The 18,331-nt window shown below is 40.2% G+C and overlaps 1 protein-coding gene across 10 annotated transcripts in view; it reads right to left on the bottom strand.

Annotated features, from left to right (window-relative positions):
* Positions 1–18,331, bottom strand: part of NCKAP5 (NCK associated protein 5) — a 941,160-nt gene that overhangs the window by 515,416 nt on the left and 407,413 nt on the right. For 9 of the 10 annotated variants that reach the window (XM_059704629.1, XM_059704625.1, XM_059704622.1 and 6 more), the window contains one exon: positions 3,625–3,688. The exons of the other annotated variant lie outside the window; for it this stretch is intronic. In XM_059704629.1, the coding sequence (XP_059560612.1) occupies positions 3,625–3,688 (64 nt within the window). The remainder of the gene's footprint in view (positions 1–3,624; positions 3,689–18,331) is intronic. 10 annotated transcript variants of the gene reach the window in all.

Genomic DNA, 18,331 nt, shown 5'->3' with positions numbered 1-18,331 from the left:
TAATGAAAGAAGTATGCAAACAATGTTTGTAGTTATTTCATAGAAGAAAGAGTTAAGAACAAAGGAAGCAAATATGAAACATCTAATATTGAAAGAAAGCCTTCCCAAAGACTTGAGTTGACAGAACAATAGGGCATGCATAATCCATACAAACCAATAAAATACCATGCCTGAGGACATACAACTAACAGCTGGTGGAGCCAGACTTTGAATCCAGACCTATCTCATCCTCAAGCTCATATTCTTCCTCCCACACACGTGTCAACTAGTCATCAGAAGGGAACCTCTCTGCAGGCAGTGCGGTACCCTGGAGTGAATCCAGATCAGAAAAGAAACATTACTGGAAAACCTGGTGAAATTCTAAGAAAGCCTGGAGTTTAGTTAATATTAATATGGCAATGTTAATCTCTTAGTTTTGATAATTATATTATAGTTACGTTCAGATGTTAACACTACAAAACTGGTTAAACGGTTTGCAGGTGTGCAACTTTACTATAAGTCTGAAACCATTCCCAAATAAAAAGTATGTTAAAAAATAAAACAACTATCAAAAGAATGGTGCCTTGGGTACTATTCCTAAAACATATCAGAGATTTATTGCATTAAGTCAAATTGTAATAAAGGCATGCTTTGCATTAAAGACTTTATTTATAACACGTTCATTGATTATAACAGGTTTAATGATTTTAAAAATAACGACCTGCCTCAATTATATAGCTTTTTTGAAAATATTTCTTAAATAATTTTGCATACCATTGTGTGTGTGTGTGTGTGTGTGTGTGTGTGTGTATCAAAACACAGAATGCTATACCTAGTAATCTTTTAAAACAAGAGGTGATCTGGTTGTGATGCACTCTTTTCCATTTCTGCTACAGGCATGACAAAAGTCCTGGGCTTGGAACAGCAAGAATTAAATTTGGAGGATTAATAAAACCTCCTGATTTAAGGAGCTGTCAGATGAAAGAACCAGGACTTTAGAAATAAATGAATCCTAGGAGCAGAAAAGCTCAAGCTTATAATTAAGGAGAAAACTCAGGGGGGTTTGACTAGGTAAGGAAAGAGGAAAAAATATTGAAAAACAAACAAAATAAAGGACATTAAAGAAAATCAGGGCTTATGGTGTCTCTATGGAATAGAAGTGTGATAAATTATGAAAGGGGGAAATAACAGTAATATGAACAGTGGTAAATCCAATCACATCACTGCCTCACTCAAAGGCTTCCAAAGGCTCCAGCCACCCAGAGCAGGAACCAGGGAACCCTGGGGGACCTCGGTGACTTACCCTCTGCCCCATCACTTCTCTGACATCACCTTCTACTGCTTGCCCTCTCCATCACTCCCCTCCAGCCATCCTGTCCCATGCTTTCTCAGGTGGCAGCCTTTGCACTTGCTCATCTCTCTGCCTGGAATGCTCCTCCTGGAAGGGGGTGCATGGTCCACTCCTGCACCCACTTTGATTTTTGCTCAAACATTAGCTTTTCAGTGACTTACTACTGAAATTAATATAGCTAGGCCCTAAACTCCCCATGTCCCCTACCTTGATCTTATTTTCTCATGGCTGGTCCCACCATCTAACACTAATTACATGGGATATCTGTTTCCACAACTTCTGGAATATAAACTCTCAGACTCTTGCCTTTTTTTGTTTGTTTGTTTGTTTGTTGTGTTTTGTTTTGTTTTGTTTTCACCACTGTTTCCCCAGCGCCTAGAATGTTACTGGACACACAGTGGGTGCTAAATCAATCCATGCATAAATGTGATTCTTTCATTGCCGTCATTAAATTAAGAGTAATAAAAAACCGGAAACTTTCCCAATGTTATTTTATAGAAATCAAATTCATCTTTTTGCCTGTGTTTTCTGGGTATTTTCTGCACTGAACAATTACATTTATAATGTTTTAAAGGAGGGTTTTGTTTTGTAAAAGGCAAGAGAGTTATCTGTCTGTGATGACCTCATCTCAGGCCCATTCACTGTCAGAGTCAGAGAGATATACTCTTCAGTGGCCTGTTCTTTTTAGGAGCTTAACTATTATTTAGTTATTATCAGAAAGGGCTCCCAATCATATAATCTTTCTATGAAAAAATGTCCAGTAGCATGATCCACCAAGCTGATGGGATCATGGATCATACAATTCCCACCTCCTAGTTTTAAAAATGAAGCAACTGAGACCTGAGAAAGCTTCCTCACTGTCAGTGGATCACAGCGAAGGAGTAGGAATAAGCCCCAAACAAAAGGGTGAAATACTGAGGAATGGCCTGGCCCTAAACGTTTAGTAGTGCAGGAAAACACCACATTGAAGATTTTCAGTGTACCATTAGACTAAACCTTCATTTTCTCCAACTTATTTCCAATTCATCGCTCAAAAATGCTTGTGAGCAGTTGCTTCGTATTATTTGAACATTCAAGGTCCTCTTTGCATTAAGATCAGGAGCAGAGCAAACCACGTGATCCCGTGAGTATTTTAACTGCTCCAGGCCAAGGCACCTTCCAGGGCCCACTCAACCTGCAGCCCCTCGCTGCAGCCCTTTGCTATCCCTCTTTCAGAGAAGAGTGAGGCCAGCATATTTTTTAAATCTTACTCTTTTCAGTGGCTTGATTATCAATTAACTCTCATGAAATCAAATGGAAGCAGCTTTCAGGATCTAAAAATGCATCACTTCCCTTTTTCAAAAAAAAAAGCTAATTCTTTTGCTGAGAAATTATACATGTTCTATTGTATTGTCATAAGTGGGGGGAAATCTGGCATGACATGTTCCCCCCTCAGAGGTAGCAGCAGCAGTTAATCCACATATGCATATGGGTCGCCAGACAGCTATCTCTGATGTTAGAGTAGTATACAGGCAGATACTTTGGCAAAGACCACCCATAAAATGAGGTTGAAATGGACCAAAACAACCATACCAACTTTTAGTACAATTCAGACCACAGTTTTCTTAATGACACGTGCTGAAAAGGACAGGGAGAGATGCCCTTAGAACAGTTAGAAGAAAATAATATACAATGCCATTAGCGAACATCTAAGTGTTCCTTAGGGTGGTCTGTATTTGAGGTCTGAAGGACTGAGATGCTTGAGTCATGCTGAACTCTCCTTATCTGAAAACCTAAGATTGCTCATTCACGGACAGCCTGCTCACAGCTGGAAGCCTGGGCATTCAGTACATCAAGAAAATGAAGACTTATTACCATTTGAACATCCTCTTCAAAGCCCAAATAGTTATTTTTCATAATCTCTATCTCTCTCTCTCTCTCTCTCTCTCTCTCTCTCTCTCTCTCTCTCTCTCTCTCCTCCCTCCCTCCCTCCCTCCCTCCCCCCCCCTCTGTAAATGGCAGAGCTGTCTAGGCTACATTATAAACACATTATATACAAATACAGCATTCAGTTTGCTGCAAGCGAATACTTTCCTTAAGTATCCGTCATGAGACAAAACGCCTTTCAAACCAGGGACCTTTGGAAGGGGGTGCAGGATCAGGGTGGAGACCTTTGGAAGGGGGTGCAGGATCAGGGCGGAGAACTTTGGAAGGGGGCGCAGGATCAGGGCGGAGAACTTTGGAAGGGGGCGCAGGATCAGGGCGGAGACCTTTGGAAGGGGGTGCAGGATCAGGGCAGACCAGCCAGGACTTACCATGGCCCCCTCACTTCTCCTTTCGGCAACTTCTCGCTGCAGTCGGGCCACCGCCAGCTTCTCCCTGGAGAGACAGAAGGGCAGGATTACTTGACCATTCTTCTGGGGTGAGAGGTACACTGGCATGGCTCAGAAACATTCTTTTGAGGTCTCAGAGGAACTCCTTCCTTGGTTTAGCTCACTTCCTCCACTAAACTTTCTATAAATATTTAAAGTGAATGGTCATTAGTGCATTGTTTTCATTGAGGGTCATGAAAGAGATTTTTTTTGCCTTGGATTTAAAAATAGCCAAAGAAATGTTGAATAAAACTTTAAGTTCATTAACTTACAACATTTATAAATAAATTTTCTGTGTCCTTTCTGTACCAACTTTGCTCATATATATTTTTAATTATTTTTATATCTGTTGCTTTTATTGATACTGAATTTTAAAAAAGCAAACAAAACATAACTGTATCATTCTTGAAATAATAAGAGAAAATCATTTGCAGACTTGCTACGTATTAGGCACCATGTGAAAAGTTTTACCTGATCTTATATGAGCCTGATAATAGTAGGTTTTATTATCCCCACTTTATAGATGTGGAAACAGGGGCTCAGAGAGGCTAAGTAACAAGCCAGGCCCCCAGCTGGTATGTACTATATTAGGATCAAAATTAGGTTTTCCTTACTTCAAAGGCTAAATAAAATTTTTATGTATCATTTTTCAGGAGCCAGGAAAAATTCTGCATATAGTTTTTCAAGATCTAGGAAATATGTAGAATGAAAAATCAGATTATTTATTTTAGTATTCTTTATTTTACAATGGGGTTCTTTTATTATCTTTTATAATTGTAATTCTGATTTCACTTCCAAAAAAGCTAGTATTCCAAGGGATTTTAAGAATACTTTAAAAAAGATAGGTATCTGCATTTTGGACAGCTTTTCAATTATTCTTTAAAAAGTTGATATAAAAAAAAAAGGTGATAGGTGAAAAAAAGGGTGAGTGAGCTCTTCCAGTAATCCTCAGATCTTAATTTTCGCAAGGGGGTGCAGGATCAGGGCAGAGAGCTTTGGAAGGGGGTACAGGATCAGGGCAGAGAGCTTTGGAAGGGGGTACAGGATCAGGATAGAGACCTTGGGAAAGGGGTGCTGAAATGTTTCTACTTGTCACTTAAATGTTTCTACCTCTATGAAGATGTTAAACTACTAGTATTTGAATGATATTATATCCCTCAGCTTTCCCTCTACCCAGGATCAGCTACCTGCAATAACGAAGCAACTCAATTCTCAGATAGTGAGAGGGTTTCTCCCCCTCCTAACTGGGCCTTTGAAATGCCTATGACTGCCAGAAAGGCATGTGCTGGGTTCCAGCCAACATGGCAGTATGGGTCCTCAAGTCCTCCCACAACCACTTCAAATTACAACTAAACTACAGAACAACCATCATTCAGAACCTTCTGAAATCTAGCTGAATGGAAGTCTTACAACTAAGGATATAAAGAAGCCACATCGAGATTGGAAAGAGGGGTACAGAGGTGGAACAGGCTGGTCCCACACCCATGTGTGAAATATACATCTGCAGAGGTCCCTCTAGAGGATCAAGGGGACCCAGCCCCACATCAACCCCCCAGCCCCAGCATTCCAGAGCCAGGAAGAGAAGGCCCAATAACTTGTGACTGTAAAAACCAGTGGGGATTGTGGCTAAGTGAGACAGAGGCTGCCGGAGTCCCAGGAAGATCCTCTTAAAGGGCCCATTTCATGGACTTACTTGTATTCACTCACTCTGAAGCACTGAGGCAGCAGCTTAAAAGACATTAGGGACATACAGGGAGGAACTAAATTATCTGGCATCAGGATGAGAGCTGGGTAGTGGCAGCTTTCTTCCAGACGTAAGTGCTGGCAGAGGCTACTGTTCCTTTGCTGAGCCCTCCCCCAACAGAGTGGGCAGCCACCATTTCTGAGTCTCCATCAACCAGGCTACCACTGGTGATTACCTGAGACCCTGCGTCACCCACCTTACAGGTCCACCCAAGCTGTTTCCAGTGGCTTTTTCATACCAATGGCCTGTCTTGGCTCATGCTTCAGACTTGCCTAAAATTTCTCAAAGAAGCAGCATTTGGCCTCAACATGCTTTGTACCTCTTGCTAAGTGACCCTAGGCCTGGCACTAGCAGCAGCCAGCTTTGGTTCTCAGCTTGGCCTTTCCTAGACCAGCACAAGTAGCAGCCATATGCAGATCACTTTGTAGCTCAGGCCAGGTAGTACCAGGTAGGACACAGGTAACGGCTGATCTTAGCCTGCACCTCCTGGGAGGCCCTGCATCTCCACAAGTGACACACTTAAGGGGCAAACAGAGAAGGAACCAGGGCCCCACTGAGGTAAGTTCTATTTCTTGGAATGAGCCTGGCACAGCTAATTTGGTTTCAGCCAGTTTTTATAGCCAATTGTCTGGGGGTAAATCCCTCCCATTGATGAGCCAATGGCAATCAAAGCTTAACTATAACAGAAGGTGTATACAGATTACATGGGGTCACACCTGGAGTGCCCAGCTCTAGTGACGGGGAGTCTGTGCCACTGGACCCTACAGAAACCTACTACATAAGGACACTCTACCAAGCCCAGGAGACATAGCAGCTTTGCCTAACACATAGAAACAAAAACAGGGAGGCTGCCAAAATGAGGAGACAAAGAAATGTATCCCCCCCCCCCCCAAAAAAAAAACCAACAGAACAAAACTCTAGAAAAATAACTAAAAAAAATGGAAACCAAAAATCTACTAGATGCAGAGTTCAAAACGCTAGTTCAAAATACTTACTAGTAGATGAAATTAATGATAACTTCAACAAAGAGACAGGAAACATAAAAATGGAACTAGAAAACATATTAAAAAGGTCAGAAAAGAAGAATACATTAACCGAAATGAAGGCTACATTACAGGATATCAATAGTCAAGTAGATGAAGCAGAAGATCATATCAGAGAATTGGAATATAAGGAAGCAGAAAACACTAATCAGAACAGAAAAAAAAAGAATCCAAAATGAGGATAGTTTAAGAAGCGTTTGGGACAACTTTAAGCATACCAACATTTGCATCATGGGGATGGCAGAAGGAGGAGAGAGGGAGCAAGGAAATGATAACATATGTGAAAAAATAATGACAGAAAACTTCCCCAACCTGGTGAAGGAAATAGACATACAAGTCCAGGAAGCAAAGAGAGTTCAAAACAAGAGGAACCCAAAGAGGCCCACACAACGATACATCATAATTAAAATGTCAAAGTTTAAAGACAAAGAAAGGATCTTAAAAGCAGGAAGAGAAAAGCCATTAGTTACCTACAAGGGAGCGCCTATAAGACTGTCAGCTGATTTCTCAACAGAAACTTTTCAGGCCAGAAGGGATTGGCATGAAATATTCAAAGTGATGAAAAGCAAGGACCTGCAACCAAGATTACTTCACCCAGCAAATATATCATTTAGAATCAAAGGACAGATAAAAACTTTACACCACTCAGAAAGATTATATGGACCTATATTCATAGCAATGCAATTCACCATAGCTAAGATTTAGAAACAGACCAATAACCCATCAGTAGATAAGTGGATAAAAAAGCTGTGGTACATTTACATGGAATACTATACAGCAGTAAAAAAAGGCTATCTTACCCTTTGAGACAACATGGATGAACCTGAAGAGTATTATACCAAGTGAAACAAGCCAGTAAGAGAAAAAAAAATGTCACATGATGCCACTCATATGTGGAATCTAATGAACAAAATAAATTGATGAACAAAATAGATCCAGAGACATAGAAGCATGAAACAGACTGTCCAATCTCACAGGGAAGGTGGAGGTGGGTAGGTGGATGGGAAAAGACCAACCAAAGAACCCGTATGCATATATGCATAACCCATGGACACAGACAATAGTGTGGTGAAGGCATGGGGTAGAGGGAGGGGGCAGGCTAGAAGTGGTCAATGGGGAAACAAAGGGAACATCTGTAATCCTATCTAATAAAGAGGGAATATGCTAATTGATCCTCAAGCCATCATAAAGATGGCGCCAACAGCCAATAAGGAGGGGGTATGCTAATTGACTGACCCGCCCTAAAGGATGGTGACACCCACAGCCAATAAGGAGGGAATATGCTAATTGACTGCCACACCCTCAAAGATGGTGGTGCCCAGTACCCTCAGCCCCGCTGGGATGGTAGGCACGCAGCAAGGCCAGGCCTGCCCCCAGGCAGGCCCAGCCGCTCCGCATACCTGCCTCTGGAGTCCCCCAATCCCCTCAGCCCCTCAGCTGCCCAGAGCTGACCTGAGGTGCAGGCAAGCCTTGGATGGGGGCTGCCTAGCCGCCCAGGGCCGCCCAAGGGTCAGGTAACCAGGACTGGCTGAGGCTTGCGCTGCCAGCAATGGCAGCAGCAGAGGTGTGATGGGGCATCGCCTTCCCCTGATCACCAGGTCACCTCCTGCCCCTGAGGGCTCCTGGACTGTGAGAGGGGGAAGGTTGGGCTGAGGGATCTAGAACTTTCAATAACTAAAAAGAAAAAAAAGGCAGAGACTCTAACAGACATTTGTACACCAATGTCCACAGCTGTATTATTCACAATTGTCCAAAGTTGGAAACAACCCAAATGTCCATGATAAATAAACAAAGTGCAATAGAAATAAAAATAAAAAAAGAGTTTTCTAGACAAGAAGAAGCTACAGGAGTCCATTGGCACCAAACCAGTATTACATGGAATGGATCTTCTTGAAGATGAGAGGGAAGTGGGGAATGGGTGAAAAAGGTGAAAGGATTAAGAAGTGTAAATTAGAAGTTATTGAGTAGTCATGGGGTTGTAAAGTATAGCATAGGGAATATAGTCGATAATATTATAATATGTATGGTGTCAGATGGGTACAGATTTATTGGGGTGATAACTTAGGAAGTTATATAATGTCTAATCACTGGGTTGTACACCTGAAACTAATATAATATTGTATATCAACTACAATCGAAAAATTTAAAAAATATTGAAGGTCAAAAAAAAAAGGCATATGCTCTAGTTTGGTTGAAGTTGAATAGCTTTTTAGTAGGAATAGTTCTGTTTGAATTACCATAGATTAGAAGAGGAAAACAAGATCCAGGAGACTGTTGAGGGAGACAGTTTTGGAAGCCCAGGGCAGGAGTACCATGAGAGGGGGCAACACAGCAGACAGAAAGGAGCCATAAGAAAGAAGATGGAGTCATCACCCCTTCCTTTGATAAGAAAAGCAGAGAGTCTACTTTTCTTATCAAGTCCTTGGATCTCTGATCCAAATCCTGATGAACAGAGCAAGGAATTAAAAGAGGAAAATATGACTGACTTCTTGTGTGTTTTTTTTTTGTTGTTGTTTTGTTTTTGTTTTAATCCTCACCCAAGGATATTTTTCCATTGATTTTTAGAGAGAGTGGAAAAGGGAGGGAAAGACAGAGAGGAATATTGATGTGAGAGAAACACATCAAATGGTTGCCTCCTGCATGTGCCTTAACCAGGGTCCAGGCTGGGGAGGAGCCTGCAATTGAGGTACTTACATTGACTGGAATCTAACCCGGGACCCTTTGGTCTATAGGCTAATGCTCTACCCACTGAGCCAAACCAGCTAGGGCTGACTTCTTGTTTAATATGAAAATTAAACACACAGTAAATACTCATAAGGGAAAACAAAAGGAAAGTAACATATCCTCTATACTATGACCCAGAAATTCTACTCTGATGTTTAAACCCAACAGAAATGCCCATAGCAGACATGTGCTAGAATGTTCATAGAAGCACAGCTGTAGCAGTCTTAAACAGAAAATGCACATCCTTTCAACAATGGAACTTGGACATAGTCATACAATGGAATACCATAAGGTACACAGAAGGAATAATTTATACTTAATCATGACATATGCAATAACACAAACTACTGTTGAGTGAAAGAAGTAAATGGAGAACAGTAAAGATTTTATGATTCGTGCATATAAAGTTCAAAGACAGGCAAAACTCCTACCCAGGTCAATATGGCAAGAGGAAGAAATAAAAGATATAAATATAACAAAGAAAGAGGTAAAGCCACCTCTATTCACAGATGACATAATTGTATATAAATCCTAAGGAATTTACAAAACAACTATACAACTAATAAGTGAATTTAGCAAAGTCACATAATACAAGCCAATATACAGAAATCAGTTGTGTTTTTATATACTAACATCAACTAATTTAAAAATTAAAATTTAAAAGTTTATTTATAATGGTATCACAAACAAAATACTTAGGAAATAAATTTAACTTTTGTTACACAGCTACACTAAAAACTAGAAAACACTGATTAGAACAATTAAAGGAATATACACACATACACACACACACACAAACGTACACACACACACCACATTCATGGGTTAGAAGGTTTAATATTGTGTCAAATTTTGTATCAAATTAATCTATAAATTCTTTCTCACTGGGAAGTATACCTCCACCACCCCCCCCCCCCAAAAAAAAATAAAGAGGAAGCCATGAGTAGCAGGTAACAAACAGCTCTATAGGAATCCAGCTATGATGCTGGACAAACAGCTACATAGGGATCTAGAGAACAAAGAGTCTCCAGTGGCTGATTCCCAGAAAAAACCAAAGCTGTTAAAAAATAATAACCTATGTGTTTGTAAATATTGAGAGAACTTTTAAACTTTTAGCGGAAAGTCTTTTAGGAACCTGGGATTGGAATATGAAAATCTAAGCCAATGAATGGCAATTAATGACCCTTGGAAAGAGTGAAGTTATTCCAGAAACACAATACTAGAATTTTATTAGAATCAGCTGTGAATACTACTTACTTAATTTTATTATTATAATTAGTTAATTTAACTAAGTTATAACAATGAAAACATTTGGAAGAAGGGGGAGCGTGAGAGATAGGTGGTATAGGAGCACTAAATCCTTATCTTCTATACTAGGAAGACAATTTAAAATACCGAAAAGTAATAAAATCTAGAAGTAAAAATACAGATATATTTTATAGATTTAAGGATGAAAAATACAGAAGATAGAGCTAAAACATGGAAAGTGGTTTACAGGGTAAAGATCTGGAGGTAGGGAGAGAGGGGTGGTGTACAACTTATAAATATTATGTACATTTATTACTTTGATTAAAAACTTTTCAAAAATGTGTATTTTTAAACTGGTTGGATCACTTCCTTTTATTTTTACTGAAAACATTATAATACATAGATAGATAGAGACAGAGCTAGAGATAGAGACGGAGATGAGAGATGGGGGTGGGGATGGGGATGGGGATAGGGGTGGGGGAGGGGATGGCCATGAGAGAGGAAGAAAGAGCGACTTCATCAGATTATTTACAACCTGAAAACTCAGCACCAACTGATTCATCGCCATGGTCCTGAACAAAGAACCCACCAAAAAGCTTTGGTAGATGGAAGAAAAATAAGGACTAACAATAAGCATCGGGAGCCTTCACATAAGTATTTTAAAGTATATACTGTAAGCAATTAACATTGTACAGTGATATGTTAAATTTAAGATTTTTAGCTTTTGTATTTTTTCATTAAAATATTACATATAAAAATTTAGAAATCACAAGTGCACAGCTTGATGAATAATTATGACGTGGACATGCCCTAGTTGCCACCACCCAAGTAAACCACTAGCACAATACCAGAGCCCAGGAGCTCCTATGATGCCCATGATGACACTAAGGTTAGTATAGCAACACCTGACCTCATCTGCCCTGACTTCCTCTGTATAGTGAATACAGACCCCTTTAACTCTAGTCTAAACTATTTTCTCCTCAATTGTTTATTCAGTGATATGTTTGCCTCCAAATACGCCAATAAATTCCTCCTCAACACAGGGTACCTTCTAGTTCTGGTGGCCACAAAAGCTTGTTTACATACATTTAAAATTATGAAAGGCACAGCCTCCACAGGCGATCAGGTAAATAGTAAGCCTCAACAATGTGAATTTCTGGGTAAGAATGTTGAATGGGGGGCTAATAGAATAGCAATAGTCAAATATTTGAGGCAAGACCCCTATGCACCCTGAAAAAATAATGAGGTCCCAACGAGCTTAAGTTTATGTGGGTTGTATCTATTGACATTTACCACATGTAGGTGAAAACAAATAGTTTTAAAAATATTTATTAATTCATTAAAAATCATAACAAACTAATGTTCACACAAGTAAAACATTTTAATGAAAAAATAAGCCTATATTCCAAAACAAAAATAAATGTCATGAGAAGAACAGAACTGCTTTAAAATTTTGCACATATTCTTGAAGTCTGGCCTAAAAGAAGACAGTGGGATTCTCACACCTGCTTCTGCATTCAACCTACTGTGATAGCACCCCATGGAGTCTGCAGGAAACTCCACTGAATTCCCATGTAAGAATGTGAGTGGGAAAGGCAAATAACACCTTATTGTCATTACAAAAGTAATTCTGAAGTCGCAGGTTTCTTGAAAGGCTTTCAGGAATACCCAAGACCCCAGGACCACACTCCATACTCTGAGAACTCTGCCCAGAAGATACAGAACTAGAAATGGAGGAATGTTCTGAAAATTTTCCTGGCATCATCATTCATCATTCCTGATGGCTGAATCTCCAGAGAAAGATTACACACACACACACACACACACACACACACACACACTCACACACACACTGAGTGGCCAGATTATTATGATCACATGACGTTTGTAGGCAAATTAGCTATAATTTCATGCTGAAGTTGCTAGAGGGCCAGACCATTATAAATAAGGAAGAAGGTTGTTTATCATGACAGTAGAAGTGATTTTTTTCTGAAGCTATGGGTAAGCAACGCGATTTAACAGCCTTTGAATGTGGGATGATTGTTGGCGCTGGGAGCCATGGAGCGAGTATCAGCAAAACAGCCGAAGGCCTGTTCGAACACCCTTGCTGTCTGCAGTTACCAAGATAAAACGTCTCCAATTCGCACAGGAACACAAAGAGTGGACAGTCGAGCATTGGAAAAAAGTCATGTGGTCCGATGAATCACGTTTCCAGTTGCATCATGCAGATGGCAGAGAGAGAATTTGGCGGAAACAGCATGAAATCATGCACCCCACATGCATGAGTACAACCCTTCAAGCTGGCGGGGGCAGTGTTATGGTTTGGGGCATGTTTTCCTGGCATGATTTGGGTCCTTTAATTCGTGTGGAACAACGTCTGAATAGCACAACATACCTAAGTATCGTTCCTGATCAGGTTGATCCTATCATGTTGATGGTGTATCCCAATGGAGATGGCTTCTTCCAACTAGACAATGCGCCATGCCACGGTGCTCGTATTGTGCAGGAGTGGTATCAAGAACATGAGGGAGGGCTTCAATCTGTAACAACTCACTACATTTGGACCAGTAGAGACTTTGCCTTGCTTAGGTGGCCCCCACAATCACCAGATCTCAATCCAATTGAGCATTTGTGGGACAAAGTTAAAACAGCCATCAGGCAGCTGGTTCCACAACCATCAAATCTCACAGAACTGGACAGTGCTATTCAACAGGCATGTTGTCAGATTCCTCGCATCACCTTTCAACATCTTGTGGGGTCAATGCCAAGAAGAATCGCCGCAGTATTGAAGGCAAAAGGTGGCCCAATGAAGTACTGATGGGGTGGTCATAATAATCTGGCCACCTAGTATATATATGCTAATGGCATGATAACTTTTTACAAGAGCAGTTTAGCATAAAGAAGGCTTTCTAGAAACACTGAAAATCTAACCATAGACAATCATCCTTCAACACGATGAGCCCTAATGCAGTTTAAAGGTTAGAAACATCGCTATTTTACCTTTAAAAGAAATTGCCTTTGTAACACTATTAGGCAATTATCACATGGTACAAGTGCTTGTCAAATCTCATTCAATTCAAGAAAACTGCAACGGTTTTAGCCATTACATAGTTTTCAAGAGGAAAAGATATGAATAAATCATAAAATTTTGTGATCAGCACACACATTACGTTTTTGGCATTCAATAAAGAAAGTGTGAATAAGCCAACATAAAAGGGTCATCTCTAAAGCGGCAGCATGTCAGCCATTTGATTTGGAGGAACAGAGAGTAAAATGTGAAGAAACTACAAACATCAACTGTAGCCATGAGCTGACCTACCACTGCGTGAACAGAGATGTGCCCGATTTCAAACAGCCATGTGGAAGTGTGTGATGTGAACACGGAGAATCCCTGAGTAGTCTGGATCACAGGAAAGATAATCCCTAATCCTAGCTCTGCAAACTAGTCCTCCTCATTTACAAGATGGGAAATTGCTGAAGGCTAGCTATTTGGTTCAAAGTAGGTTGGTGGTGAAGGAGCACAATTCCTAAAAACAGCAAATATAAGCAAGTGTCTATTTAATTGTTTTAAATCAGTTATTCAGGAAATGTAATGCATATAATGCCATGGAGCAAAGACCACCCTAAGGGTTACAAGTAGCAGCCCAGGGTCGAGGGCAAGAGCTGTGCCAACTAAATCCCACTACAGCAAGGGCGCCCCGATTTTGAGCTACTTTGTGTGCTAGGCTTATAAAACAGTGCCCCTGAAAAGAGGGTTTCAAGGCTAAAGAAAAAAACGATTCTTTTTTTGAGGTTCAATTTTTCAAATCCTTGGGATTCCATGTGTGTATATGTTATGTTAGTAGGGCTTTTTGTCAGTGGAACTGTATTTTTATTTGGTATGAAAGAAGAGTTATTATCTATTAAAATTAAGGAAGTGATAGAGTCGTTGATACAATTCTCAGGATTTCTAAGTGTTAACATTTCTGGGCTCAATTAATCAAGTTAAAGTATTAAAAATAAATGGATCTGTCTATTATTTTTTTTACAGTAATCTCATTTGCCTGTGGTTTACCAGTTCCTTAGCAAACTATATCTTGAAACCCCCATGGTTCCAATATATGTGTGAAACCAACTGGGACCAGCATCTTTTTCATGCAAATTCAGGGTTCTTAAAAACAGCTTTGTGTAAGATATAAAGAATCCTTGACTTGCATGCTACCCAAGGAAAATTAAACACACTCACACTCTTGCTCCTGTTTGAAGGCCTGAGCTCATCTGCCAGAAACTGACAACTGTGCCTTTGCAATGCATCACTGTTTTGTTTTGATTTGTAGCAGAGCCAGTAGCTCATTATGAAGGGGATACTGACTTCATGACTGCAAAACAAATGCCCAGGGATATTTCATTGAGAGCTGTGGACGCTTATCACAGAATAGGAATAAAAGAAGGATAAAAACAATATACACACAGCGAAACAAAAGAGACAGTACTTACTTCTCTGTCAGTTAAAATCAAAGTTTTCTCTCCAAGAAAAATGAAACAGAGCTATTTTATTTTAGTTTAGTTTACAACCAAATCGCGAATTAGTCCCAAGTTTCTAAAGTCCTACAATATAAAGACCCAAACACTCTCAACTAAAGATGATAACAAATAAACACAATGATTGATGAGAACCTGGGTCTTCAGGATATCGCTGATGCATCTGCAAGTTAAGCCTATGGTAAGGCTGTCCTCAGTGAAGCCAACGGGACGTTGACATTTGTAAAACTCAGAAAAGACCCGAAACGTCTGCATGTTTAGAAAAACGTTCCCCAAGAGGAAGCAGCCTGCGAAGGGGGAATAACTCGGTGTGGGATGTGTGGGACTTCCACGGAAGGGCATGCAGAACCATCTGTTGCATGAGTGTGAAAGGCAGGCCGGCCTGGAGACAAACCAGTGTTCTGTTGCCACCAAGGAAGCCAGCATGCGCCCTGAATGGGTGAGAATAAAACCACTGCGTGGCCCTGCTCCCCACCAGGCAGATGGTTCCCCCTGAGGATGCCCTGAAGCAAGAGCAGCACCAGCACCCAATGAGCGTGGAGAATTACCCCTATTCTTTCTCAGTCCCACTACCCCAAACTACTCCACACTAACAGGGCATCGGAAAGGTGCAGCTCTAAGGGCACATCAAGCAAGTTGTCATTATAACAAGTACTCTGTCGGAGCTGATGACACTGCCAGCTAATCTGTGCGCTCTCTACTTCACTTTTCTAAAAAAATAAAGTTTAACATGCTCATATATGTATTTTCTAAAAATGCCCTGGGCCTCGTATAAACCCAGTCAGTGTCCTTTACATAAAGACATGTAGCATTAAAGAATCCTATAATCACCCCCCAAACTGTGACTTCATGTTAGTTCTGGTTGTTAGGTTAAACTCCTATATTCTAAAGTACTTAAAACTCTATTTTAATTATTTATAATATTCTGCTAACTGTGACTATAACATCCAATGATGATGAAAACTTTAATTCACTCAGCAAATACTTAAAATGAACTTACTCTAGGTCTGGCCCAGTCTAGGCACTGGGATATAGAGATGAATAAAATGTTTTCAAACTCTAAGAGCTCAGGGTCTCATAGACAGAGAGCACAACCAAGCAAGCCAGTGTCCCAAGATGCAGCCAGCACAACAATACAGTGCTGGCTGTGCAAAGCCGCACTGAAAGCTGCGTCCAAAAATGAATACCATGTAATAACTTCATCAAAAAATAAAATTTAACCTTTTTTTCAATGGGAAGCTGCATTCTGCTATTTCTAAGAAAGTTATTTTTAAAATGTCATGCTTTTTAGCAAAAGGTCATACAGGAAACAGGTCTGTCTCCACAAATATTTTAATTGTAAAGAATAGCTGTTGCAAGGACTTGTATGCATGCATATAAGCATAACCAATGGACACAGACAGTAGGGGGGTGAGGGCACGGATGGAGGGGTGGGAAGGCAATGGGGAGATAAGGACACATATGTAATACTTTAATCAATAAAGAAAACAAATAATACCTTCATTTAAAAAAAATATCTGTTGCATGTTTTGATTGTGTTCTTTCCGTCTTTTGAATGTGAGAGGATTGACTTCAGTCCCACTGTAGCTCCTGCACCTTTGGCTCATGTTTTATCCAGGCCCCTTCCTTTACGGATACCCTATGGACTCCTTCAGCCTCTTTCATGGCAAGGCATCATGTCACAACTTGAAAATATAGCAACGGTAACTATTTATTGAAGAGTTACTATGTCAAGCACTGTTCTAAATACTTTACAGGAAATATTTAAACCTCAAACAATCCTATGAGTAGGATACATATTGTAATCAACTCCACGACACACAGACACCAATGATTCTTTAATCAGAAGCTCTTTACACTCTAAAAACATCCCTGAGGACTCCAACACACTTTTGTTTATGTGGGTGATAAACACTGATGTTTACTATATTCAGCATTAAAATGGAGAGTTTAAAATATACCTTATTATATGTGAAGTAAAAATAATAATTCCATTACAGGTTAATATAAACTATATGTAATTATGAAATATGTGTAAGATAGATTTCAAAACTAAAATTGGCACACACAAAGAAAGTGGCACAGTTTTATACTTTTGCAAATGCCTGCAATGTCTGGCTAACAAAAACAACATCTGGATTCTCATATCGGCTTCTGTATTTAGTACACTGCAATGTTCCATGTTGAGTAGCCTCTGGCCAACCTCGTATGCCCAAGAGAAAATGAGAGCAAAAAAAGCAAATAATATCTTAGTATTCTTATAAAAATAGTTTTGACCTATAGATCTCTGAAAATCTCACAGATCTCCTGGCTCAGAGTGTAATCACTGTTGAGTGCAGTTTCCCCCACCTTCTGGGGAAACTGAGGCTCCAGTAGGCTGGAAAACCTGTCTGTCATGCCATGGCTCTTAAGTTTAGATACGATACATTTTTTTTTTCAATTTGTAAAAGAGCAATGAATATATATTTAGTTAAAATCTTCTTTGTTAGAACGTGTGCCTCTGCATTTACCGTCACCTGTTACCTTTGCCTCTACTGTAAGAAATCACAAATAATGCAAGAAATGACTGTGTCTCCAAGAATAAAACACACTCTTGACCACTTGAATGCCCATCAATAGGAAAACCATTGATATAACTGTTCACAGTGAATTCCCAGTACTATAGCCTGCATTGCTGACAGAGTAGGAGAAAAACACTAATGAAACTCCCACTATAAACCTATGATCCAGCATGGACTTTGTTTCAATTAACACCCCTCCATATTTCTTCCCTACAAAGATCTCACCAAACGCCCATGAGGGAATTAGATAGATGATGACTCTCATTTATTCTTTGGGACAGAGAGTCACACTCTAAAATCTTGGGGGAAAGTTTCCATAAATCATTAGCCTTCCCCATTTCTGAGCGTGCCCAAGAATAAGCCCAAGAATAAGCGTGTGGAGACCTGGTGTGCGTGTGAGGAGAGCAGGCCTGCTCCCCCGGAGGCTGAGCACCATTCTCTGCACACAGAGGCGGCCTGGGGAGGCGCCCACCACAGAGGCAGGACAATGCCCAGTGCCAGGTGTGCCTGTGAAGGGGGCAGATGGGGAGACCGGTGGCAGCAGGCCTTGGGTAATGGTTAAACTAATTAGCCTTCCCAAAGCAGATTATTTAATTACTCAGCCACTCAGATATTCAGGATGAGAGGGCATTTTAGCGAAACTTTTAGAGCTACAACCCAGATGAAAGGAACTTCTTCACACACTTTTTCCAATACATAATGTCAGTGTTGGCCCTCAAACTTCCAAACACCCTAAATTGCCATTTTATTACATACTTGAGGGAATCTATTTACATCCACAATGCATACAAGTCAGTAAGTTGAAATTG

Source organism: Myotis daubentonii, chromosome 7, assembly GCF_963259705.1.
Source record: "Myotis daubentonii chromosome 7, mMyoDau2.1, whole genome shotgun sequence".
Lineage (NCBI taxonomy): Eukaryota > Metazoa > Chordata > Mammalia > Chiroptera > Vespertilionidae > Myotis > Myotis daubentonii.
This window is presented reverse-complemented; position numbering and strand designations above follow the sequence as displayed.